General features: G+C 32.1%; 2 protein-coding genes across 3 annotated transcripts; one reads left to right on the forward strand and one right to left on the reverse strand.

The window, feature by feature from the left end:
* The first annotated feature begins 1411 nt into the window (after positions 1–1411).
* Positions 1412–3196, forward strand: LOC134726376 (fucolectin-like). The gene is made up of 3 exons (XM_063590776.1): positions 1412–1791; positions 2081–2317; positions 2982–3196. The coding sequence occupies exons 1-3, from the start codon at positions 1578–1580 to the stop codon at positions 3194–3196; spliced, it is 666 nt and encodes a 221-aa protein (XP_063446846.1). The 5' UTR covers positions 1412–1577.
* A 5810-nt stretch (positions 3197–9006) lies between these two features.
* On the reverse strand, positions 9007–26662 carry LOC134725009 (cadherin-99C-like). Of its 2 annotated transcripts, none has more exons than XM_063588462.1 (16): positions 26531–26662; positions 23611–23723; positions 22692–22772; positions 21322–21551; positions 20404–20469; positions 19844–19948; positions 17861–17965; positions 16530–16664; positions 15284–15451; positions 14892–15000; positions 13697–13830; positions 12923–13010; positions 12242–12364; positions 11503–11544; positions 10811–10853; positions 9007–9187 (listed from the first exon to the last, which is right to left on the reverse strand). In XM_063588462.1, exons 2-16 carry the CDS (start codon positions 23675–23677, stop codon positions 9103–9105), a joined length of 1581 nt encoding a protein of 526 aa, XP_063444532.1. In that variant the 5' UTR covers positions 23678–23723; positions 26531–26662; the 3' UTR covers positions 9007–9102. The 2 variants fall into 2 exon arrangements, with proteins under 2 accessions (XP_063444532.1, XP_063444533.1); XM_063588463.1 differs by having other exon boundaries at positions 26436–26662.
* Between the last annotated feature and the right edge of the window lie 1060 nt (positions 26663–27722).

Consider the following 27722-nt stretch of genomic DNA (forward strand, 5'->3'; position numbering starts at 1 on the left):
GATCTATTGACCAACAAGATAGACACTCAACAACGTAAAGCAACATACATTTCATTGACTAGGTAATAAGTAAAAACCTTGTTGTTATAAATATATTAATATTTGTATATAACAGTTACATATATATATATATAGAATAACAATAAGTCCGAGATAATTCCATACATCTTCAAGTTCATGAACATGTATGAACTATTTGTCACTGGACATAAAGCAAATATCAATCAATCATGCATGGCATTACGGTAGATGTTCCTCTTAAATGTTTTTCATTGACTAGTTCATCGGTGCAAAATAAGGCCTTTCCTACTCACATGATAACTTTTGTGAATACAAATGTTATCCGGGAACTAAAGGAAAGAAAAGTCCGTTGTGGCATTGACAATTGAACAATGGCATTTTGTATCGGCATCACTGATAACGGCATTTGGACAACCGATAGATATAAGCTACAACTGAACACAATAAGACATTTCATTCACAATAAGTTCGTTGACTTCGTTCTTATATATATTTTAAGCCAGATATCTTTTTGGGTAAAGTCTTTCTTTAAATATATGAAGGTTAATGACTTAAGGCTTTTTTTTGTAGTTTTTGCAATTTTTACATTGACTAACCCTAAATAATTACATTAGATGTATGTTTCATTATAATACGTTTTTCTGATTGGCTAATTGCACATCACATGTTATTCCGTAAGCAATTGCATGAGACAATAACATTTCATTCATTATGACACAAGGTCCCACAATAAAGTGCACAGGTGAATTTTTATAATCCTAGCTAAAACAATGTAATTATAAGTATTGAATGCTTCTTTTTGTAACTTTATAGGGTTGTAAAAGCGTTGACCGTGCGTACATTTTTAGAATGAAGCGCTTCCGCGCTTCATACAAAATGTACTTCGGTCAACGCTTTTACACCCCAATAAATTTACAAAAATAAGCATTCCGTTCTTAAATGAAGAAGTTTGAGACCTGAGGCAAAAAAAAAGACACAATATAAAAAAATGGGAATACTGAATCAAATATACATTTTGTAACATAATGAACATCTGAAATATGTTATTTGGTATATTAAGTATAGTTTTTACAATTGATTTTCGAATTTAATGCCCCCAAAGTGACCTTATCATATCTTCTACTTTACTATAATAATTTTCATTACGTGATTAGAACAGAACAGCACTTCGAAATTATAGCATTGCTCCAAAGTCGGTAAAGATTGTATTTTTTGTCTTCTGCCGTAATCGGCAATTTAGTTTTCTGCTTCACATTTTGTTATACCCTTGACCTTTTGTAGCGTGCATCTTACGCCGTATAATTGTGTTTCCTCATTGTTAGACCTGTAGTTGATCGACTTTTGTTAATAGCTGTCTCATTGGCAATTATACCAGTCCACATTGCCTAGCTTTCATTTGCATGTTTTAAAAACACACAAAAATATCTTAAAAAATCCATTAATTGTTATATTGCATGACACAACTGTTGCTTCAATGTTAAAGGCCTCAAATTACAGTAGTTATAAAATGAAAGAAAGGTCAGCATTTGGTAAACTATCACAAGGCACTCTTGGCAATGTTGGAAATGCTGTTCTATATTTTTCTTTTCTTGTTTCACGTTGTGGTACCTTGTCAGATAACCATTACTGGAAACAATAATTTGAGCAGTTGTTGCACTGAGTTGGAGAAGAAGGTCAGAGAGCTTGAGTACAAAGTCCAAAGCAATGCATTGAAGGCAAAGGTTGAAGCACTGGAAGGGCGTATTGAAATGTTGGAACATGGACAAAGTGGTATGTGCAAAATTTAATTTACCAAACTTAATGATATTGATTCACAATCTTGGACATTCTTGTCTTCTACTTTTATTAGCATTGTAATGAAAAGGTCAGATAATAATGTTTTGACTAACCTTTGACGTAGTAAAAAAAGTTTTAAACAATAAATCTTCTAAAAAATATCTCAAAAAGGGTAAACAATTTTGTATACCATTTTTTTTATCCTTCAACAAATAGTCTAATCACACTTTATCATAGAAGTAAATTGAACAAAAAAGTGATTTTACACTTTCTTTTTAACCAGGATTGTGTGGTAAGAAGAATCTAGCATTGAATAAAAAGTGCGGACAGAGTTCATATGGTAAAGGACATCCTTCGTGTGGTATTGGTAATAATGGGAATCTCAATACCTATATGCACACAATATTCTACTGGAAGAATGGTTTTTGGCACGGCGAAAGTAACCCGTATTGGTGGGTTGATTTGGAAAACAGTTGTCTGATAAAACAAATCAGAATATACAACAGGAAAGACTGCTGTGGTAACTTATCTATACTTGTAATTGCATTCACCAGAATTTCTGGCAATAATCATGACAAACGATTGCAAATTTAAGCAGGAACTTTCTGTTCTATAGTAAAGAAAGTCCCTGATTTAACAGAAAAAAATTACACATTTAGTGTAGGGGAGAAATAATGTTTGACGTATGCAACAGTAATATCATACTTACAAACATGAATGTTACCCCAAACACACCACACCGATTTATGTTTTTTCTTTACAAGAAATTCAGGTGAATGTGGTTAACATTGTAGAAGAAATATTGTTATGTATTTTGTTAGAGTAGGGTTTTGATATATTGTCTATGTATCTGAAGCGACAAAAATGTACTGATTTTGTGTTATGGATGATTACACCACATTCTTTGCTTTTAAGAATACGAATTTTTAAAACAACTGTTCGTGATCTGTAGTACATTAAACAAGAGCATTAGCGTTAGGGTATACAAATGAGCACACTTTTCTAAACATTGAGACCTAACAATGAAATCAATGACGACTAGAATCAAGTATATAAGATGTAATCTGTGTCATCTCAAACAGAATCACACAACTGTAAAGTACACACAATTAGAGAGAAAAAAGCAATTCATATTTGTTATTTGTTTGAATATACCTTTGGTACCTTTCGCCTCTCTATTATAGGCTTTAGACTCCGCGATGTGGAAGTTACCGTCGGACATTCATTATCTAATATGAAATTGTGTGGTTTCTATAAAGGTCCAGCTGCAGACGGAGAAATTGTAAACATATCCTGCAAATTACCAAGGGTAGCACGTTACGTCAAGGTGATGATAAAAGAGGAAAATACAAAAGACACGTTCATCCATGTTAATGAAATTGAAGTTTACTCTCAGTAAATAAAAGAAGAGTTATTTAGTACTTGTGGTTTTTTTTTATGAGGACTTATTAGTCTTTTGTATTTATTTGGCTTTTTAACTATTTTGATCTGAGCGTCACTGATGAGTCTTATGTAGACGAAACGCGCGTCTGGCTTATAAAATTATAATCCTGGTACTATTTGCTTATAGATTAAACAATGACACAATTTATTTTTCATCAATTAAAGCCAAATACATATGTGTTTACTATTGCTAACCGAATATAGTTCTTCCTGGTTTGAATGAGGACGTTAAATTAGATTTTTCGTGTACCACTCTCTTCGAAAAGAACCTTTGCAAGCACTCTTTAAGAGATCTGTAGATTTTATGCGGTTTTTTTCACAATGAAGCAGAATAGGAATTGGTTATCACTTTACTATATATAGAAATGTTGTTAATTATGAATCAATATCTCCACTTTTATAAAAAGTAATCAATGTTGTTTTTAATCGTCTTCCTTTTATTTAAGAAAATGAGAATCATCGTGCTCATCCTTTGGTGCATGATTGGCAAATAAAAATATTTGATTTTTGTATGTTTAAAATCTGGCCATTTTTTAACTGACATCTTTTACATGTTTATTGCACTAAATTCCTCTTAAAAATTACTCAAAAGAATATAGCATTGATTTTTTTAAAAGCAATAACTTAATGATGTTATTTAAAAGAAAACACACTCCAGCTTCCTCAACCAATACAAACTGACCACCAAGAAATAGCGCAAACACGGTGAAAGTTGCGTTAAACACAACTTTATTCTCATAAAGCCAATGCATAACATCAGTACAGAGATAACAACAATAATTATTTACAATATATACAAAACAAGGAGAGAGGTTACAGAAGTCTCTAGCCAGGAGGACAAACACAAGTATTAATATGTTTTATAAATAAACAAAGTTTCTTCAGGACTGGTTTTCGTGTACTCGACATAAGTTCCAAAAATTTAAATGTATTATGTCGTTGCACAAAATAGGAGGATAAATACTCTGTACGTTTTTGATCGAAAAAAGTACATTCCAATAGATAGTGATATTCGTCACCAATTTGTCGATTTTTACATAGATGACAAACACGGTTTTCTCTCAGTACTTTTTGCCACCTTCCTGTTTCAATCGGCAATTTGTTATTGGTCGTTCGAAATCGACAAAGAACAACGGCATCTTTAAAGTTCAAAATGTTAAAATATTCCTCAAATTCCCAGTTTTTCTTAAAATTTTGTAGTTAATAGCTTTTGGCGAATTTTGAATTAGCGAATTCCAGTTCTGAAGAAACTGTTCCAACAGTCTTTGCTTTATTACAGTTTTTAACCAATCTTTTTCTATAAAATTTTGTGTTTCCCATATATATGAGAAACCACAATCTTGAAATATTTTTTGACAAAAAGAATCCATTTAGTCTGCATGTTAAAATGAACATTCATATGGCGAGAAAGTTGATACAATATACAGGAAAACTTTGCTTGTTTGCCGGATATCAAATTTGCCCAAAATAATACTGCTCGAATTTTTATATCTATGTCAACCGGATGGCGACCTAGTTCCCCGTAAACCATATAGTTTGGTGTTGAGGATTTTAGATTTAAAAGTAATTTACAGAATTTCAAATGTATCTTTTCTAATACCTCAGTATTACTAAAACCCCATACTTCAGACCCATACAACAATATGGGCTTGACAAATTTGTCAAAAAGATCTAGCTGACATTTTATGGAGAGCTGATACATCCTTCCCATTTTCAGGACTTCGTACATGGCTTTTAAGGCCTTATCTTATAAATGTTTTTTTTTGTCATATTAAAGTTCCCCGTTTTAGTAAAAATAATTCCCAAATAGTTACACTGCTTTACTATCTCAATGTTAGTGTTATTGTAAGAAAATTTGAGATTTTTGGGCAAACGTCCAAAACCAAACACTAAAGCTTTGGTTTTGTAACGTTTACTTTCAATTTCCAAACCTTACAATATTCATGAAAGGCATTGAGTTGAGTCTGCAGGTCCTGTGCTGTTTCGGCCAGCAATACCGTGTCATCTGCGTACAAAATTATAAAAAAAACTCAATCAATTGAAGAAAACACGACAAATGAAACGAAAAATCTCCGTTTTAAGGTAATTAGAAAACAACACAATCCTAATAGACATGTTACGAAAAGGTATATTCACGACGCTGAGGTTGACAATTTACACTTTAAATGTGGGGACTGTGTCACAATTCGAAAGAGATTACCTGTGTTTACATTGTATTTTATTTAAAAACTGCAATGATCCTTTCGCAGGCAATTCCGTATGGAACGAATATTCCATAACATTTATACGATTAGAAATATAAGAAATAGATATTAATAATTTAAAACTATAATAATACTGCAAAAAAAAATGGGGGAGGGGACGTTCTTGTTAATGCAGTAGATGTGCGCGGCAACGGAGATACGGGATACATACGTGTGTGAAATCTTTGGCGAGCCCTTAATATATCTTGCAAATAGTCTTAAGTATTATAATCTGTTGTATACCTACTCGTGAATATATATGTAACGATCATTTTTATATAGTTTAAAAAAACAACCTAATTTTTTATCTAACGGGGTCTGTTTTAATCAACTCAAACACGATTTCAACTTGAGGCATGTTGCACTATATAGAGAAATTTCGCGGCCCGGTCACATAGCTTCGAAGACATGTATTTTCTATCTTTATTTCCTTCCAACTTTGTCTCAATTTCAAAAGTTTCAGCTCATTTTGTATTTTCTGTATAATAGTTTGTGATTGATTGCTTGTTGGTTGCTTAACGTTCAGTGGCAAATATTTCATGTAGGTTTAGAACGAGAAGAGGTTTGTGTAAAATATGACTCGCTACTCATCGGTTGAACAACCCTGCAGAGTGCCAAAAGCATTGCATAATGACTTAAGTTTGCATTTACATCTTAAAACCACCTCATGCAGATGTTTTGTATTTCATAAATTCCTAAAACATTTGAGGAAATTCGCCAACCGATTCATAAGAAAATGAGAATATGAAAAAAAAGTGACACCGATGACCGATGGGTCTTTCTAGCTAGGAGTTTATCTTACACAAATATTTTTTTTTTATTAAATCTGTTGAATGGGTACCTATTACTACCCTACGGAGGTACCAGTTGGGTTTTTTTAGGGAGAGAGGGACTAGGATTAAATTTGAAAAAGGCAGGACGGGAGTTTTGTATGAGTAACTTGGCCAAACAAAACCTAAAAATTTAATTTGCTCACTTTGTATAGTATTAAAAATCTAGCATTGAATGAACTTGTATAACCCTCAGCCCCCCCTTTTTCTAGACCATCCCCTTTTACGCGCGTACACCTTTTATGTCTTATGACAGGTTTTAGCCAGCAATGATATCACAAAAGCAATTGTCGTATAAGATGTTAAATACATAATGACGTTCTAGATAAATGTCATTTGAATTAACCAAGACGCACAGGATTTAAATTTTACCTATTTAAATCTATAACCAATGTTTTGACACCGTCCCCAAATTTTAAGTCTAATTTGTCAACCTCAGCGTCGAGAATATACCTTTTCGTAATAGACAAGAGTGAGTAAATATATATATTTTGTATTTATATACGTTCATATTTCATGTGTGGGTGTGTTGACAGTTCATTGATTTCACGTGAATAGGGTAGTTAACACTTATTATTATTCATTTGCACATTTTTAAATCATTAAAAGTGAATATTTTGATAGAATAGCAAATAATTAGAATGAAAAATCATGCAAAATAACAACATGTTTTTTCATAAAAGTTAAACTGCAAGAAATACAAATTAAAAATACCACAACGTACAAAATTTATTTCGAAATAAAATCTGTTCTCTTTATACGCTATGAATTTGCACTCTTACCTAATGAAGTTAGCTGAAGGAAAGAGTGCCAAGCTTTCCTATAAAATGGTAGGCAGTGATGTTCTCCCCAATGAAATGTCTAATTGTATTTCCTCAATGGTGGAAAACACTAATGCTGGCTTAGCCATACCTCATAACGTTGTTAGGGGTGTATATTTTTGTGGGCTTATTATAGCTGAGAAGAAGATATTAGGAAAGCTAAAATTCTGAGTACGACTTTTTCTCTTCTCGCTCTCATTTCAATCAATTCTTTCACTTTCTTTTCTCTTTTCAGGTGTTCTTTTCTTTTGGTTTCTTTTCTCTTATCTTCTCAATATCTAACTTCCTTTCCTCTCATTCACTTTCTTCTTTCTTGCCTTTTCGCTTCATTTTGTTTTACTCTCCTTTCTTTCTCTCTTTAGCGATTGTGAGACAGCGAGAGTGAGAGTGAGAGTAAGAGGGTGTGACAGTGAGGGTGTGAGAGTGAGAGTGAGAGGATGTGAGAATGAGAAAGTGAGGGTGTGACAGAGGGAGTGAGAGAGACAGTGAAAGTGGTAGTAGTGAGAGTGTGTGAGAGGGAGTGCTGTGTGAGGGTGTAAGAGTGACAAGAGTGAGTGAGAGAAAGAGTGAGTGAGAGGGTGTGGTGACAATCAGAGGGTGTGGCAGTGGTGATAGGCAGGGTATGAGAGGGAGTGGTGTGTGAGAGAGAAAGAGCGAGTGAGAGGGTTTGAGAGAGAGTGAGAGGGTTTGAGAGAGAGTGAGGTGTGAGAGAGTGACATGGTGTGAGAGTGAGAGAGAAAGAGTTAGTGAGAGGGTTTGAGAGAGAATGAGAGGGTGCCTGAGACAGAAGTAACAGTGGTGAGATAGATGAAAATTATATGAATATGTTCATAATCTTGTACATTTTTCCTGATTGTAACGTACCGAATTCGACTTACAAAGTATTACCTTGACTAATAGCACGAAGTTAATAATAAATAACCATACATCATCGGATATACGCGCTTTGTATTAATCTTGATGTTCATATAAACCCACTATGACGGCTATTTTAATCTTCAGCTATCCAAAAATGAATTTTATTCCACATTAGCTCTCATATTTGAAAAATCCACAGGGGCCAAAATGCAAAACTACACATCTTACTGTGCAGTGCTACATAAACTATCTTTAAAAACATTTCAGATGGTTAAATAAATGATACGAGAAATCAGCATCATACAGATGTCTTTTGGTCTGAGGTTTCAGATTAGCAAAGTCCAATTTTCATGAACTACATTCCTATGTTATAATTACCTTTCGAAATATTTTATTCTACTTTAAAATGTTGAATTATTCAAATAACTATGTTAGTTTTTTTACCGCCTCCCGCTTTACAATTTATCATTAGCCATATTTGATCAACTTTTAAGAATGCATGAGTTTTAACTTCTCTTCAACTCCGTATTTTGGAATGGTCTTTCAACTTTTTTTAAGACGAGTGCCTTTATATTGGTCATCGAAATGATTACTAGTATTTGACGCATAAAATTATAAGACTGTTAATCGTGATCCCATTGTAATGGTTCATTGATTAATTATTCAAATTAAGACCTTGAATTTTAATTTGCATCATGTTCACGTCGTCTATAAACTAAAATGTATTTATATAGAAATATTAAGGAGGTGTAATGTGTTTGAAATTGAAAGAATTATCTTTATCCATGAGATATTAATTGAAGTAGATGTGAACATTATAGATTAAGGCTTTCAATAATGAGCAAAAACCAATTTCACGTGGCTAGTTATAAAAGGCACTGTCATGACAAAATATAAATAATTTCAAACGAGAAAACTGGCATCACGAAGTATGCATGTTAGAATAAAATAAAACAAACAAACATCAAACAACGACAACCAGTGAATCAAAGGCTCCTAATGTATGTTTTTAAAATAATTTTACACTCAAAATGCCGTTTATATATATTTATTTTTTTAAAGTGAATGAAATAAACTTTTTTTTTAAATGTAGTGTTTCCCTATGTTCTTTCAACTTGGCTCCGTGTACTGGTGGTCATTGTGTAACTCATCATAATGATTGTCTGGTGATCTCATTCCGATTTCATCATACTCACTGTGAAAAAAACCCAACATAGACTTTGATCATCGCATTATTTGAATATTCATATTTTACATAGCCTCAGAGGTTGTTTGACAAAATTACTTTTGGGATTGTAAATTATATGTTATCTGAGTTATTGTATATTAACCATTACTTGAGATATAGTATGTTATCAATTACCGTGATGATTGTATATAATAAGTTGCATGAGCGATTACATTGTATATTGTACATAAACTGAATGATTGTAAGTAATACATAACCTGAGTGCTTGTATATTATATATTATCTGAGTGATTGTATATTATACATTGCCTGATTGATTGTACATTATATATTATCTGAGTGATTGTATATTATACATAATATGAGTGATTGTATATTATACATAGCCTGATTGATTGTACATTATATATTATCTGAGTGATTGTATATTATACATTATATGAGTAATTGTATATTATACATAGCCTGATTGATTGTACATTATATATTATCTGAGTGATTGTATATTATAGATTATCTAAGTGATAGTATATTATATATTTTCTGAGTGATTGTTTGTTAAACATTACCTGAGTGATTGCTATTATACATAACCTGAGTGATTGTTTATTAAAGATTATTTGAGTGATTGTATATTGTACATAACCTGAGTGATTGTATATTATACATAACCTGAGTGATTGTATATTATACATAACCTGAGTGATTGTATATTATACATAGCCTGAGTGATTGTATATTAAACATAACCTGAGTGATTGTATATTATACATAGCCTGAGTGATTATATATTATACATAGCCTGAGTGATTGTATATTATACATAGCCTGAGTGATTGTATTTTATACATAGCCTGAGTGATTGTATATATACATAACCTGAGTGATTGTATATTATATATAGCCTGAGTGATTGTATATTATATATAGCCTGAGTGATTGTATATTAAACATTACCTGAGTGATTGTATATTATACATAGCCTGAGTGATTGTATATTAAACATAACCTGAGTGATTGTATATTTTACTATCTGAGTGATTTTTTTTTTACATTACACGTACCTTGATGGTTGTATATATTTACACTACCTGAGTGATTTTTTTTGTATACGAGTCAACAAAAGAAACGATACACGATTTTTTTTCGAATTCAAGATGCAGTTCTCATTATATACGATCAATATTCAAGATGGTAATACCGAACGACAACGGAACTATAAATCCGTTTTGCCAAAAACTATGTTTTGCTTCCAGGACTTCATTCAGCGAAATTAGTTTTTTTGGACAAAATTTACAAAAGCCTATTGCATATTTTTTAAATAGATTTTTTTTTAGTATTTTGAAAATTGTGTGTTTTGATTTAAGCCAATGTTCTGCAAAAATGATTTGAATCCTGCGATTTACGCGGAATTTAGTTTCCTTCCGACAGGTTTTGATTTTCATAAACATATGTACATACATGGCAAATGATTTTTTTTTAAATAGTGCATCTCATTCTGTTTTATATTTAATACTTTTTGATCAATTTGATTCCAAAGTCACGTATCACTTCTTTTGTTGAGTAGTTTACGTTACCGGAGTGGTTGTATTGTATACATAACCTGCGTGATTGTATATTATAAATTACCTGGATGATTGTCTGCTTTCAACTGTATGTCCAGGAGAAAGTCCTAAAAGAACCAAATATACTCAAAAGTTGTTAGAACGGAGAGAACGAGAGAGGTTAGGCTGACAAAATCCATTTTAATTGAAAGTAAAAAAAAAAAAAAAAAAACCACTCCTGAAATTATAGCAATAAGTTTTTACAACCCTATAAAACTTTAAAAGAAGAAGGAAAATCTTAAAATTACATGCATGTTTGTGATACCACCATGAAATTAAAGAGTTATATCTAGCTTTTCGTCTTTTTGGATGCATTATTTTATCATCTTCATGGATAGCATGTGTACTCATGGTAGCTGTTTTATTTCATTTGGAAATAAAATATAACATTGGATTGTCACGATTGTTGGCAGTCAATTATGACAAAATGACGTTTTAATAATTTCAAAAATGCAATTAATCATATTATATTCCTGAAAACACAATATTTATTTCAGAAAATCTATGTAAGTGATATGATATGCCTTCGCAAGGATGGTAGTCTATGCAGGACAGGAGAAGTTTGTCCGCCGATTCTCCCGGGTTTGCTCTATTTTGAGTGCATACTGTTCCCACAATTTCAATATCTTTATTTGTATCGTCATAAAAGATTTATTAGATTGGAATAATTCAGTTTAAAAAAACCTGACATAACTATATCTTCATTTTGGAACTTACCATTATTTTGCTGCACGGGAGACTGTTTTTCTTTAGTGCAGCCTATAACAAAAAGTATATACAAAAAGATGAATTTACCACTAGGCACAATAAAAACATAAAAAATTAAGAAGGAGGTGTAAAACTATGGCAAAACAACTATTCTTAAATAACACGTACTTGATCCAACCAAATATCCTGGTATTAAGGTTATCCGAAAACGGAACTTTGCTATAAGTTGGACACTTCTTAATTGCACATTACAAATTCTAATTATATAGCAAGACAAAACAACATAACCTGATAAATATTTGTGTATTTGTTTGAATGTGTACATATACCGTAACCAACTGATTTTCTCGATATTTTATGTTCGCGCCTTTCGCGAGTCGCAAAATAACGCAAATATAAATTATCTCGAATATGTGAAACTTGGATCTTTTCTTATTTAACTACTTAAAATAGATATTAACATCACGAATTTAAATCGCAGTCGGAAATTGGCCAGGGAAGACAAAACGTTAAATAAAGTATCCGCGAAATTTTTATTATCTTTCGAAGAATCAGTGTATTTAGATTATTACAAGGGGAACATACAGTTACTTGATTTTTCATTTTTTGTTTTTCATTTAATGAAATTCGTATTGTGTTTCTTATCTTTCATGTGACGTTCACGTTGTATTGTTGTTTTTGTTATGATTATGATAATGTTCAAATTGGCGGCAAAACGATTTTTCTTGTGTCCTTGAATACATTTTACCTTGGTTTCTTAGTTTCATGATGAGAATCACAAGGATTGTGATAACAATAGCCAACAGAATGCCTAAAACAGCTCCCACGATTGAGGCAACATTACTGCATGATTTCATTGTATTCACGTTATCTAAACGCAAATCAAATAAAGGTTAAGAGATGTTCATCACAACCACAGGTTAAATCCTCAAAATAAAGTTAGTAATATTCATGTGTCTTTCCCTCTTACATGTATAACAACCCTAGTAGCCGTTTTATATAACAAATGTTATATATCGACCTGGGACGGTTTAAGGATCTGGAAATATTGTGGTCGCCGGTTATCGTTGAATACTTTTATAGATTTGTTTATTTATTTTCAAAATCTCCTTCTATCAATATTCTATATTGACAATAACATTATTATTTTCAATGCCCTTTAATCTTTCGCTCTCAAACCTTAAAGTTTCTAGTTGAATGTTTATGAGGAAAATTTTTCCATACTTATACAATACAATCTTTATATATCTAATTTATATAATTTCACATTAGTTTTCGTTTTGCATAGACAAAATTAAAAAAAAAAAATATCTCTGGTTATAATTATGTTCTTCATTATTATGGTAGATAATACACAAAGCTGCATAACAATGAAATAGAAAATGAGACTAGATCTGATATATATTTAGGTTAAACGACAGAACATTACCTTTCTCAAGGCAAGAACTATTTGATGGATAAATTTCTACGTCAACTACAGCTCGACTGAAAAGTCTGTTGTCTGTCAACTCGGTAGCCTGTAAACAAAAGTAGCGAGTAGCAATGGGTATTGAAAAGAACATACAAGTTAGCGACAAAATCGTGGAAATTACATAAACATTGAACATAGAAATTACGTGTAGTGGTGGACATTTCGGCTCTTATGTAATTACCTGCCACAGAGGTGTTTATTCTGTACTGGCATTGTGTTATCGAAATTTGCTGTTTTATATTTTGGACATTATTCTAAATTACGGATTATACCCCCCTCCTATAAAGCTTGTACTTTATACTTTTGGTCCTTAATAGCCCTATCATATCGTCTTCGTCTAATAAGTAAATTATTGATCATTGTTTTCATATTCGTCGCTATGCAATACTAACCGAACCCATACAAATATTCGCTCGGTGCATACTCGTAACCAGGTGGTAGGGGGTTTGGACGACCCCCTTGAAAACAAATAAGCACTGTTGAAGTCAATTTTCTGTTCGAACTGTTACTGTTAAACTCGAATTAGTGAGTCCAGATCCCCCTTTCGCAAATTCCTGGCTACGGATCTGCGTCGAATTCATAATTGTTATTAAGGTAGATGTCTTCACAAAAATAACAACTTCGACTGAAAAAAACTATAAAAGATGAAGACCTTTGACCTCTTTCTCGGCTTACATCTTCATTATATACGAATATTTCCATCAATTCAGCGATTCTCCTGACTTCTCTTACCTTAATAATGATTTTCAATATATTAACTTCACTGCTACCTAGAGGTTCAATCTGCAATACCGCTACACTGGAAGATGTTCCGCTGTTTGTCGTATTTATCAGGGTAAACTTGTCTTTATATCCTGAGGGCAAGGCTAAATGAAAATAAATACTTGAAGAAATTGTGTTGAAGGTCGAATTTATACTATGTTTTGATCTGCTTACCAGTATAAAAAAAATAAGATACAACTATCGAATGTTTAATGTGACACCTATGTCGTACCTTAAACAAATCATGTTATAAATCATCAGCCTACTAGCGAATACTTCAGTACTACCAGACATAAAATACGGATATTGTTTTGTTAAAAGTGGCTGCTACAAAATTTTGGAAATAATTTTAATTAAAGAATACATCTCCCATCGTGCTAACCTCTCATTCCTTACCTGGCTTAGAATATAATCTTTTTTCTTTTGTGTAAGCACTTATTTTTTTTTTTAACTTTTACATATTTTATTATCGAACTTCGCTGAAGGCATATGTATGGTCGAAGTGCTTATCGGGTGTATGCACATTGTTATAGTAATGTTATTACTACAACTGTCGTTACCTCTGATAGTAAACTGTTTAACCCGTTGATATAAACAGACAAGTAGTCAGAACTTTGATTCTGGTACGAAAATACGGATATTGCGATAAAAGTATCTAAGTTTGCCTTTACAAAATTTTTTAAATTATTTACATCATACTTTTTGTCGTTTTTAGTTCATGAGCTGTTAATTATTTTAAATGAGTTTTGAATTTTTAAATATGTTTGAACGTATTTAGGCATCGATCATCATTGAAGAGATATTTATTGTCGAATTGTGCATCTAATGCAGACAAATTGGTACCGTTACGGCTATCATCTTTGCGCCGTATACACACACAAAAAACGTAGATCGTGTGTTTTTGCGTCTGGTGTTGTTTGTGACTTATGCAGTTCAATTTTGTTTGCGTTCGTAATTTGAGTTTAATAGTTTTGTACAATGATGCAAATAATTAAGACATGAAATGTCCGGTAGAATTTATTTGTCGGCATATTGTCTACCTAGAATAAAGGGAACACGATAAAACATTCTGATACGGTAAGTAATTTCTACATAGCAGGAATCTTCCATGATTCAGGATATACCTTAAAAGTTGTTTCCCTAATTATATTATTTCAATACTTACTTTCTACAATGCTCAATTGTATACGTGCATTTAAAGTGTCCTGGTCTCTTGCTATTATGGAATTTATTAAACTCTGGTTTTCAGCTCCTCTTAGAATTAGTTGTGCTGTCTGGGGAAAATGACTGTTATTAAATTCAAAGGAACAGTACACATTTATGTTTCCCTTGGTAATTTTCTGCTTTGATATCATATTTAAAAAAGCGTTTTTGACGTATTGCATATGCAAAAGAGTATCCCATTTCAGCATCACTTTCACATAAGTGATTAATAGTGTATTGCAAGAAATTGTTAAGTGAAGTTTAAAATTAGATTAAATGTAGTGAATGAGTTTCATTTTTTATGTTTTTAGTACTCCTTTTCTCATTTTTTTTTATAATTGTATCAATACTTGCAGTTGAAAGACGTGATATTTCCGACATATAGGTTGGATTGAAACACACACCATCCACTTGGAAGCAGCCATTGTAGACAAAAACTGGACCAAGGTCATCTCCATCTGACACGTCAATAGTCATAGTGACAGTGCTTGTATGTCTTAGAGAACTATTTGTTGCTTGGTCCTAAGTTTAAAACGTAAATCGATCGATGTAGACATTTGACATTGAATTCGATATTAAATCAAAAAGGACAAATCTTTAAAAAAGCATCCAATTTCAATTATGTTTATTACATGGGAAGTTGCTGGACATGGACTTTTACACAATTCTGTTTATAACAATATATATTCATTCAAGGTTGACATAGCATTTTGAAATGACTACCATGTTATTTACCTTTACCTTTTAGACCAGGTTTAACCAACAATTATTCTCTCTCAGAACATTCCTATTCAGAAATATCGCATTTATTTTTCAATTGTTCTCTGACTTAAAGCTTTTGACTTTGTCAGTTTTATAGACTTCCCCTTTTTGAATTCGCCGTTTCAGAATATAATGCATTCTGGGTAATATTTTCAAAAATGTACACCGAAACGTCGTGATTGGTTGAAAACGTCCAAAACAACCGAAATTCAACCAATGACGTAACATTATTTTCACTTTGGGGTACGGACAATGAAATTACCCATGATGCTTTAGATTCTGAAACGGCCAATTTGTCTTAGTGTTCGATGTTTTTCAAACTAAAGGAGAAAGTTTGATAAGACCCTGAAATTCCCCCCCCCCCCTTTTTAGCTTCAGTTACAAATTAGGATTTATTGACAAATATTACAATGAATTATAGCTAAGACAGTCACTTGATAGGAAATAACCCTCATGTTGAAAAATAAAGTACCTGCGTTTTATTCATCACACCACAAGTAGTACTTATTTAAATTCAAACAGGAAACCATTGGTCTAATCTATATAAAAACGAGACGAGAAACAACATGTTTAATCTTATAACATTTACCTTTATGATTGAGGCCAAATATTGCCCTTACCGAACTTACTCCTTCAACTTCGAGGATGGACATATATTGAATAAACTCAATATAGAGGTAAAATCCAGTTTTTCTCAAGATTTAATGAAACATACAAAGTCCAATGTTCAGAATTAATATAAAGAAAATATCGTCAATCTGCTGTTATGAAACTGGTCACAAGGAATTTAATGCAATCAGAAAAAAATAATGGACAATTACATTTAACATATACTTACTGTCGCAGAAATTCGAAAAACATATTTTTTTACTTTTTCAAAATCCAACGTAGACTTAATTGTAATATCTCCTAGCCTTGGTGTTGCTATTTCAAATTTGTCAGTTGCATCATGAATACCTGTAGTAGGTAGTGTCTACAATTAAAAAAAACCCCACCTCTTGTTATTAGCTTAATATGGAATCTTAATATCTAAATAACAAGGAGAACTTTTAAAGTAATCAACATACTGAACTGATGTTTGCTATTTTTCTTCTATGGCCTATGATGGACTCACAGGCACTTGTCTCAAAAAAAAAATTCCTATATACCTTAATATAACACAAGGTACTTAACTAAATTTTTTGAAAAATGACACCCAGTCCCGAATTCACGTTATTTTTTTATTTCTCGGTTGTCAAACCTACTTAAAGTTAATATGCCGTAAATCTAAATTGATTTATCTACACAATGGTATATGACACGACTATCATTGTTGTCGGGATCATTGGTAGCAGGCCTCAGAAGTCGGTCAACGGGATGTTTTTTGCATTCGTCTCAAATTTTGGCAACACCCAGCCCGCAGTGATTGAATTATTATAAAAAAATATTAAAATAAAAACTGTTAGCTTCCCTCTGACTATGAATTATTACCTTTATTGTAAATTCTTTACAGATTATGTGAAACAAACCCAAATAACTTTGTTATGAAACACACGTGTACACAACGACAATAATGTAGAGTTATAAATTGACCAAAATTTCCCACATTTATTTTTAGCCAGACGATTGACCAATGAGAAACCAGTATAAAATTACATGCGGACCGGGTGTTGCCAAAAATTGAGACGAATGCAAAAAAACATCCCGTTGACCGACTTCTGAGGCCTGCTACTAATGATCCCGACAACAGTGATAGTCGTGTCATATACCATTGTGTAGATAAATCAATTTAGATTTACGGCATATTAACTTTAAGTAGGTTTGACAACCGAGAAATAAAAAAATAACGTGAATTCGGGACTGGGTGTCATTTTTCAAAAAATTTAGTTAAGTACCTTGTGTTATATTAAATAAGGTATATAGGAAATTTTTTTTTGAGACAAGTGCCTGTGGATGGACTGTCGTTTAAAAAAACGTAATCTCATGCAGATGTTATACTGTTTTATATTTAAGTAGTTTCAAACTATGCATATGCACTTTAAACCAATATTTGAAATACGTAAAGCTTCCTTGTTTGACCAATATGTGTAATATATGAAAATAACCCTGATCTCTTGGATTTGTATTTCCCTAGGAAAGGAGATTTTTGTCATAATCAAACTTGCGTTTACTCTACATTAGTGCACTCACTACTCCATCACCAGACATAATGCCAAAATTTATATCTTTGTTCGTATCAGCATCCAAGTCATACGCAGCTATTCCTCTAAATATTGTTGTTCCTATGGGTGTCAACTGAAAAATGATATAATGAGTTGATATTATATATCATCAAATACCTATATACGTACTTTACATTGTGACATTGATAATGATATCGTCGGGAGACGATAAGCATCCATGACATGGGTTACCCATTGTACGTCGTAGAATTTGTCTGCACTCCTGAATCATATGAATGTATGATTGAACAGCTTTGATCAATTCAGATAAAATGTTAAGTTTTAATACATCTTGTTAATCCCATGTTCTGGCAGATTGCTCAACCACATCCACAAATAACCTAATTAATCATCACCGGATGAGCAGGGAATTCAATGTTTCAGGGTTTAATTCTTAACAGTCTAATATTTTGTTAATGTGAATACCTCCAGTTATAACACGACAGCGGACTATAATTGTAAAAGAATATTGAACAAAAGAAAGGCATTCGTTTACATCATTTAGAGTAAAAGTCTCCCTCTTGTAAGTGATAATCTTGGATGCAATTGCTGTTGAGCAGGTTTTGAAATTACAGGTGTAGTTTTGTAGAGTTAATCCTAAATTGTTTTCTGAACTGTTTTTGGTTTAAAATAATGTTAATAATGATGGAATCGAAATCCTTTCAGCGAGTTCTACATCATGAAATAAAAACTACTTATCCTCATCAGAAGTTTTTTACGGGTTTGAACAGCCTTCGAATAGCAATATTGTATGCCTAATTCTCGAGTCTTCAAAATGGAAAGAAAATATTTGGATGATAATTAATATGATAATTTAAACTTATTAAGAAAAAAACCTTCAATATTTCACTTATATATTATTTTTCTGAATACCTTTATTAAAACTTCTTAACGTAATGAATAAAAATTAATGTTTATTTTTTTCTGAAAATCTTATACCCGTGAGCCTCCTTAAGCTATATATATATATTGATATATTTCATACTAAATCTTAAAGTTTGTTCTTGTGGTGTTCTGTCACACCACTTCGTGTTCGGGGTAAGGTAAAGCGGCCTGAAACATGTCTAGATCCGACACATTACTTATGGTCCTGTTCCAAATTAGGATCATGTAATTAAATGTTTGTTATTGTTTGCTGTTTTTTAAATTAGTTTTTAGTATATTTTCTCAGCTACAAATCCGTTCAAATCACACCTCTTACATTTGATGTGTTTCACTCAGTTTAATCGTGTTACCCAGATTAATTTTGTCTTTTTCTCAATTGATTTATGAATTTCAAACAGCGGTATACTACTGTTGCATTTATTTAGACAATTATGTGAGTTGCAATCATATACTATAGCAAATTATAATGTAATAAGAAAATATCAGTTATAGTTTTTAGTCAATATTATTCACGGATGGTCAATCAGAGAAAGCAATCAAACATAACAATATCACAATCTTTTCAAGCTTCTTATATGATACTCCAGAAAACAGGCCTTGTCTTGTTAGCGCTGATTAGTTAATCATAGAATATCAGATAAGAACTTGTAAGTACGATTAAAATAGAAACGATTTAGTTGATATATATATATATATATATATATATAATGTCACAGGTACATTGGCTAGCTGATCAATAGACACGAAACTAATTCAAATACAACTTTGATTAAACATATTAATTTATAGTGGACTGGGAAACAAGTATTGCAACTTATATTAACCCCTTTCCCCTTTCCGAGTGCGGCCTTGTAGTAGCATTAGCCTACTCTTTTTCGAAATTTACAAGGGTGTCTTTAACGTGCAAGAGATATGATTCTCTCTTAACACGCGTCAGACATTTATCGTCCCCTTCAGACGGACTGTCATCGTTTCCTCAATATCATACTCGCAAATGGTGTCAAGGGAGAGCCGAAAATTGAGTTCCTGAAAGATAGAGTTGAGATTAAACAGGAAACAGACTTACCTCATTCACACTGACGTAATATGGGGTACCAGAGAAAATCGGACTGTTGTCATTGATGTCTTGTACATCTACTGTTATCAAGAAAAATGTAGAAGATGTCGAACCCTAAAATAATATATGTTTACTTTTGTTACCTTGTGTTTTCTTTAAATCAGGATTTGTTGACTAACTTTATAACTACAACAAATAGTTTTTTTGTCAGATTTTGTCAATCATTGTTCATAGTTATACAGAACAAATAACCTGTTAATACTGCTCTCCAACGTGAAATCTTAAAATTTACCGTCAAAAAAAGTTAATGAAGATTTGAAATTTGCAGGTAGAGATTTAACATAGATATTTATTGTTCGTACTCTAAAACAAATAATCGTCACGTAATTGTTTGAACTTCCATTGTTAGATTTGTTTTTAAACAATTACAACGATGAAAATATTACCGATAATGCATAAGGTTATAAAACGGCAATTTATCAACAGTATTATAACAATATATGCTTTTTTTGGCTTTATCTCTATTTGTATTTTATACTTGTGATACATTAACAACGACAGTAACTCACCACTCGTGTACATTTGACTTGCATTTCAATAACATCTGTATCATCAAATGTAGTTGCTGTCTGACCCTGTGAAATTTATAAGTTCTGAAGATAATGCAAGTAAAGTTTTGGTAGATTTGCCACTGCTGGAGGACGTTTCGTCCCCGAGGGTATCACCGACCCAGTAGTCAGCACTTCGGTGAATATCAATTATATGGTAATTTTTATAAATTTTCTGGTTACAAAACATTTAATTTTTCGAAAAACTAAGGATTTTCTTACCCCTCGGAATAGATTACCTTAGCCCTATTTGGCACAACTTTTTGGAATTTTGGGTCCTAAATGCTCTTCAACTTTGTATTTGTTTGGCTTTTTAACTGTTTTGATATGAGCGTCACTGATGAGTCTTATGTAGACGAAACACGCGTCTGGCGTATTAAATTATAATCCTGGTACCTTTTCTAACTATCTATGATTATCTAATAAGTTAAAATCATTCCATAAATAGTGCTTTTATTGATGAATTGGGTATTAAAATTTGTTGAGCAAAATACGTTTGTCAACTTTTATTTACGGTTATAAATCAATAAACCAATAACTGGTTTTGTTGTTTCAATAACTGTTGGTCAATAAACTACTAATAAGACATCTTTATACATATTTATGCAAATACATTTACTGCATGTCCAGTAATAAATGGTTGAATAAGAATTAGAAAACTATGATCTGCGTAAATATTACTCGTTTCGAAATTTTGGGTCATCCGTGCTTTTCAATTTCGAACATATTTGGTAATTTTCACGTATTTGTTTCTCGCATCTCTAATGATTCTTTTGTAGAGAAAACGCGCGTTCGGCGTACATAAATCTAAGCCTTGTATTAATAATGAGTTTGTTTGTCTCATAAAGTTGTTTATTAGGTAACTAGATTTGAACTTACATCCCTATTCAATGGCTGAATAAGACGGAGAAAAGCTCTCTCTGAAAAGGTATTCTCTGGTGGTGAAATGGCACGTGACTCTATTGAGAACTGAGTTGTGACGGTTATATTAAAAGGTGTACCAGAAGATCGTGACATTTCTAGTATTATACCAGAAGAGCTACTGCTTCCACCAAGTATACCATTGATTTTTGTGTCAGCAATATAATTGTCTGGATTTGTTGCTAGATCTGAAAAAAAATATAAAAAGTTAAAGAAGCATACATTATTAACGTTCACGGAATTTTTGTTGAAATACCAGCTATAAAAACTATCTGTATTTTTGTATTTGGGTTTAATGACAGAAAGTTGATCACATTTATTGATATAGTATTGACATATTAGAGCAAATGTAGCATTGAGACAGGGTGCGTCCACCAGGCTTCTGTTGTTACGATTCATCGTCTAGCATCTCAATTAAAAGTATATTAATGTCACAGTTCAGAATGATTTCCAGTTATACGTGTACAAAACATACATGTCAAATAACTTGAATTATTTACATTTAAATCTTACTGCTAATAACCGCATTAAAACTTCTGAAAGCAAAGTAACATGGGTAAGTCGTAATAAAAGAGGAAACAACAGTGTAAAAATAAGATTTCAGGCAGATCAAATAAAGAACTACAGGAAATATGTATAAGGCAAAAATATAAGACTAGAATACAAAACAAGATATCAAAGCAAATTAACACAATGGCGGGATTTAAAAGTAACGAGCCACGTCAAAAATGCAGTAAACAGAAAAAGTTAATAATTTACACAGACTAAGAAAAAGAGCGCTATAACACACAGTTAAGATGAGAAATAAAGTTATTACTTGGATTATTTGTGAAGTTAATACTGAATATTTATCAACAAGTTCTAAGTACACCCTGATGATTTTTTTTTAGAAAAAATAGACTTTCTTTGACATAACCCTTGTTCATCAACTTTTTGCTCAGACACTGGTTTCGTTGAAGCAGCTGCAAGCTTTGAATACCGAATGAGATGTTGTCAATGATTATTTAATACGCAGGTGAAGTCGGTTTATTGCTACTGGGTAGGTAAAATTGATAATTCCAAAATCAAAATCGTTTCGTTTGTTACATATTTTGGTACTCAGATGACAACTTTTGTCATGGTCGAGGCACAATATGAAAAATTATGCAGATTGTTGGTTTTTTAATTTCAAGTTCTGAAAAAATATACTAATTGGAATCCAATCAGAACAGTAAATCGAAAGAACATCATCAACATATTTGAATGTGAAATTAAATGATCTGGTTTCTGTGTCCCTTGTTGTTGACAGTCGTCTGATTAGAAGGACGGTGACCAAATATACTAAATACCTATTGCACTTGCTTCGGTCAGTGAAACAACAATGGTGGGTGTTCCTCCAGAGTTACCTGATACAGCTGTTGATTCGCATGCTAAAATGAGAATGATAAATAATGCTGTGATTCCAAATTCTAAATTTCCTTCCTGGTATCTATGATGCATTCTGTAAAGTACTAAGTTAGACCAAAATATCCGTTTGGGGCTACACGATTGTTCATTTTCTGTTTTTGTTTTGTTTTAAATAACTGTAGCTTCAAGTATTGTGTTGTTGGTGTAACTTTTTGCTTTATCCATTTTTATCTTATTGATGGTATATCGGCCCAGTAACGTACATTTGTTTGTAGATAGTAGATGTTTTTGTGTTCTGTTAAATTTATTCCTTTTAAAATTGTTATACGATGATGACTGATGTATCCATTTTATGACTATTTCATTGATTGTGGTTGTTTATCTAACGCATCAATGTAAATATAACGGAATTTGATGAGACTGTCATTAAGATGAGAGGTTTAGCGCTATAGAACCAGGTTTAATCCACCATTTTCTACATTTGAAAATGCCTGTACCAAGTCGGGAATAAGACAGTTCTTGTCCATTCGTTTTTAATGCGTTTTGTTATTTGATTTGGCCATTGATTCTCCTTACTTTTTATATACTGTTTTAATATGCAAATATTTTTACCTCAAGCATTCACTGACGAGATGACGATTGTCGAGACGTAAATTTTGGGTAGAACATTAGGTAGTGGTAATGTCATTTAGTATGTAATCTTTCGTTGTATAAGCTTTACAAACACAAAAGAAATATACATGTTAATATAACAATATCATATAAATAATTTCACTGATATCGCAATCTTTAAAATTGCAAAAAAAAAATACCCATTACCTATTGGGAGCAATTAGAATTTTAGAGACTTTTGATACTTACGGGCAGTCTGAGAATCTGTGTATTCAAACACAAGTATTAGAAAACGAAAACATTGCAACGTTTTCATTGCTGTCGTTTGGATGTTGGAGGTTGTTATCTACTCAACTTTATACCTAAAATGATGTATCAGGTAATTAGGATAATTTACAAGAAAACTCTGGGCTAGTATTTTTTTTGTCTGATATCAACAAATGCCTACCCTTATTTTATAAACCTATTCCTTTTTTTTAATCTGCAGAAATTTCGGAACGTCTATTCACTGAATGTAGAGAAAAATCAGAATTGTTTGTTTTTATATTTATAATGATAATCATAAAAAACAGATTTGGATAGTAGTGCATTACTTCTGCAAAGTTTATTCAGTTTACTAAACCAGGTTCAGTTCATAAGATTTTCAAGACTTTTGAAATGACTAAATGAAGTGCAATCTATTTTTTTTGCAGCCGACCCACATATAACAGTTAACTCACCATTTCTTCGTCTTTTTAAATTACCCTTATCTTTATTCCTAAAAAGCTATAAATATTTAGACATGTTGGAGTCTGAGTTAAGTATTAACCAAAATTGATACAAGAAACCGCAGTTTTTTGCTTTTATTCATTGTGTGTGTGCAGCGCGGCTGTTAGCAACACTTGTGTCCCTTTGAATTATTCTAGCTGTTCAGCTTTTATATTCGGTTTTGGTTTTCAAATATGTTGGTCTAGACCAAGTTTGAAAAAAGTATTAACAAAAAAACAATACACCAATGTTAATTTAAAAAAAGAGCAATCCATCTTTTTGCGTATTAAAAATAGAGTTTTCTTTTAATGAGATTGATTACTAGTGAATATAAAATAACGAAAATATCACAAATCATCAGGACACCATTTTAATTGATCTTGAGGGTATAGGATTTGAGGTTACGAAATCTGCATGGGTTATGGTACTACTATCCGAGGTCCTTTACTGTGTTATATAAAGAATAAAAAAAACACTATTAAGTTGTGGAACATTTGATACCCCCTCCCTTGATTCCATCGACAGTCATATGAAACATGTACGCACTGGTTACTTTCATAATTGAAGAAATAACTCATTAAATAAAAAAAATAGATAATATAAATAAAAACAATTACGTTAACATTATATAGTATGGTAACATTCCCTGTGCATAAATAATCATTCTCAGTGTACCATTATCAGTTGTAAATATTCAGTACGATATGACTTCATTGTATTATGAATATTGTTAAAACAATAAATGAATCATTTTGAAAGCTTTCACATTTACACATTACATGAATTATAGATAATTCATACCAAAGTAAGTATTATACAAATGTGGTGGATTACCAAAAATATGGAATAACATGGGCAGGAATACATAATATGACCCAACATTTTTAAAGGAAGAGTTACAACTGTTAAATGTTCAAAGATACCAGGCTTATGATTTTTTGCGGCAGACGTTAGTGGCATCTACATAAGAATTATCAGTGATGCTCAAATAAAAACATTTTGGAAGCTAAATCCAATACGTTCCTATAACGCTCCTGTATAAAGTCATACTCATCTGAATTCAGGAACAAGTCGACAATAAGTTGACCAAAGTTGGATTCCATTGGAAGACCAATTGTTTGTTTTTTAAATACGTCTCCTTTACGTAAAACATATGTTGTCAATCAAGAAATCAGGCATATGGATAATGTGTCAGTTTCAGGAAATTTTTACTTGGTTCAGAGTGTTTGTTAACAAAAGTACGATGTATCTGACGCAAGATACTTGTATTGTCTTTGATCATCCTTTTTATGAAGCAAAGCAGGACCATCATTTCAAATTGTCTTTTAGTGTGGAAAAGGAAATTCGCATATGAAGTGTAGAAGAGAGGTAAAGAATACCAAAGGGACATTTAAACTCATTAGTTAGAAATAAACAATGCCATTGCCAACCAAAAAAAAAGACAAAAAGACAAGCAACAATATACAAAACACAGAATAGAAAGTTAAACCCTCAGCAACACAAACCTCATAAAAAAATTGGGTAGGTCAGATTCGGGGAAAAGAGGACGGGACTAGAACATGTCCGTAGTCATCTGTGAAACGGGTATTTCTGAGCGGTCAACCAGCTCGTGGTAGCGTACATAAAATTTACGAAGGGACGATTTCTTCCAAAAGTTCTGAACTAGATACCCCAATGATGAGTGTTGCCAAGTTTTGTTAAATTTGGTCTAGTTGTTTCAGAGATGAAGATTTTTGTAAAAGTAAACAGACGACGTCGGACGGCGGACGCTTAGTGATGAGAAAAGATCACTTTGCCCTTTAGGCCAGGTGATCTAAAAAAATGGGTCAAATGTTGTAATAAAATTGAGAATGGAAGAGACAACAACCTGAGCATAGAGCAGACAAAAGCAGAATGTCATCAAAAGGTCTTCAACGCAACGAGATCTTCCCGCACTCGGAGGCGTCCTCCAACTGGCCCATAAACAAATATATACTAGTTTAGTGAGAATGAACCCCATACTCAACTCTAAATTGTACAAAAGAAACTAAAAGTTAAAAAAACATACAAGACTAACTAAGGCCAGAGTATATATGTGTTAAACATTGCTTACATTTAAAGTTTAAAATCTAATACAATATTAAAGACCAATTTCTTTTTAATTGTCATGATCAGTTGTTTCGGGTTACATTGATTAAAACAATAAAGTTTGTTTTGTATGCGAAATAGTGATAATGTCGGGTGTTCAATTGGATAGTCTTAAAAGAAAATAAACATAAACTTTTTAACATTTGAAACAGAATGTTTTGATAAATAGAATACATTTAAATTTGATAGTTAAAACTTACCAGAAAAACAAACATAGGAAATATATTCAAAGCATTACAACGCACTTTTTCTGTTGTCAAATCCCTTTTCTGGATTAAGGGGATCTTTTACTAACTTTGATATTACACTGATACAAATGTCAAATACATGTCAAATTAAAAAAATCTTCCGAATTCCATATCGTATGATTTGGCTACCATAACGTTAAGGAAGGAAATTCTTTTTGTATTAAGTTTTTGTGACATGTTTCACTTGAATAGATGTCGGTATTTAATTGACTTTAGTAAGTGTATTTTCACACAATTAGTAAACATCATTTTTTAAGCTTTTACATTGACTGCGATTGATCATGCGTGTAATTCACTTTGACAAATCTGTAAACATATTCTATTGGTAGAACTAACACATTGTTTTAAAACTAGTGTTATCATCTGAAATCTAACATTTAACAACCAAACACGCTATCAAAACGAAACAACACAGAACAATAGAGAAAATTGATGATGTTTCTGGTATCAGTAGTTTACAGATGCTCAAACTCCGTGATAATATTTAGATACAAACCAAGGTAAAATACAAAAAAACTGCTGAAATTGCAGGAACTCCTTAAAGATGTAGACCGGGTACTTAGACAGGGTTAACATCTTCTGGTATCTCCCATTCCCGAATCGCCAACCATAATGCGAACTAGAATCTACTCCAGGTTAAAATGTGCCTGTCAAGATACATCTAGGTACAATCGGTAGAAATACAGATCTGACAGGGAAAACTCTTAAGTCTATACAGTGTGAACACTGTAAAAAAAGATATTGCTTAAGATATTTAACGCTAAACGATAGGAAAAATAGTGGTTGAATTCATAAATTACTTGAAGATGCCTGCGGGATCGCGGTACAATTGGGCAAGTGTCGAAACAAAGCGTCTGGACACAGTAAAACGGTGGACACAACAATAAGATGGACACAGTCAGGATTTGGACACAGTTAAAACATGTCATGCTGTTCTTTTTAAAGTGATTATAATAATGAACATAAAAAGTGCCGATTCATCTCGTTTGGAAAATACCAATAAGTACTTCACGAAAAGTGTGGTAGTGTTTGATTTTCAGTATATTTCTCCATTGTAACCCAATAACAGTATGAGCTACTTACAATTCGTTGATATTACCAAAAGGAATCAAAATGAGCAAAACAATCGAAAAAAAAAAATCATCTTAATTGCATGAAAAAAATTTAATCTAAAGCACTATATCAGGAATCAACCTCTCTTGTATCTCAGAAACCGTTGACGCTACTACAAATACTTGA

The sequence above is a fragment of the Mytilus trossulus genome, chromosome 7 (genome assembly GCF_036588685.1).
Source record: "Mytilus trossulus isolate FHL-02 chromosome 7, PNRI_Mtr1.1.1.hap1, whole genome shotgun sequence".
Lineage (NCBI taxonomy): Eukaryota > Metazoa > Mollusca > Bivalvia > Mytilida > Mytilidae > Mytilus > Mytilus trossulus.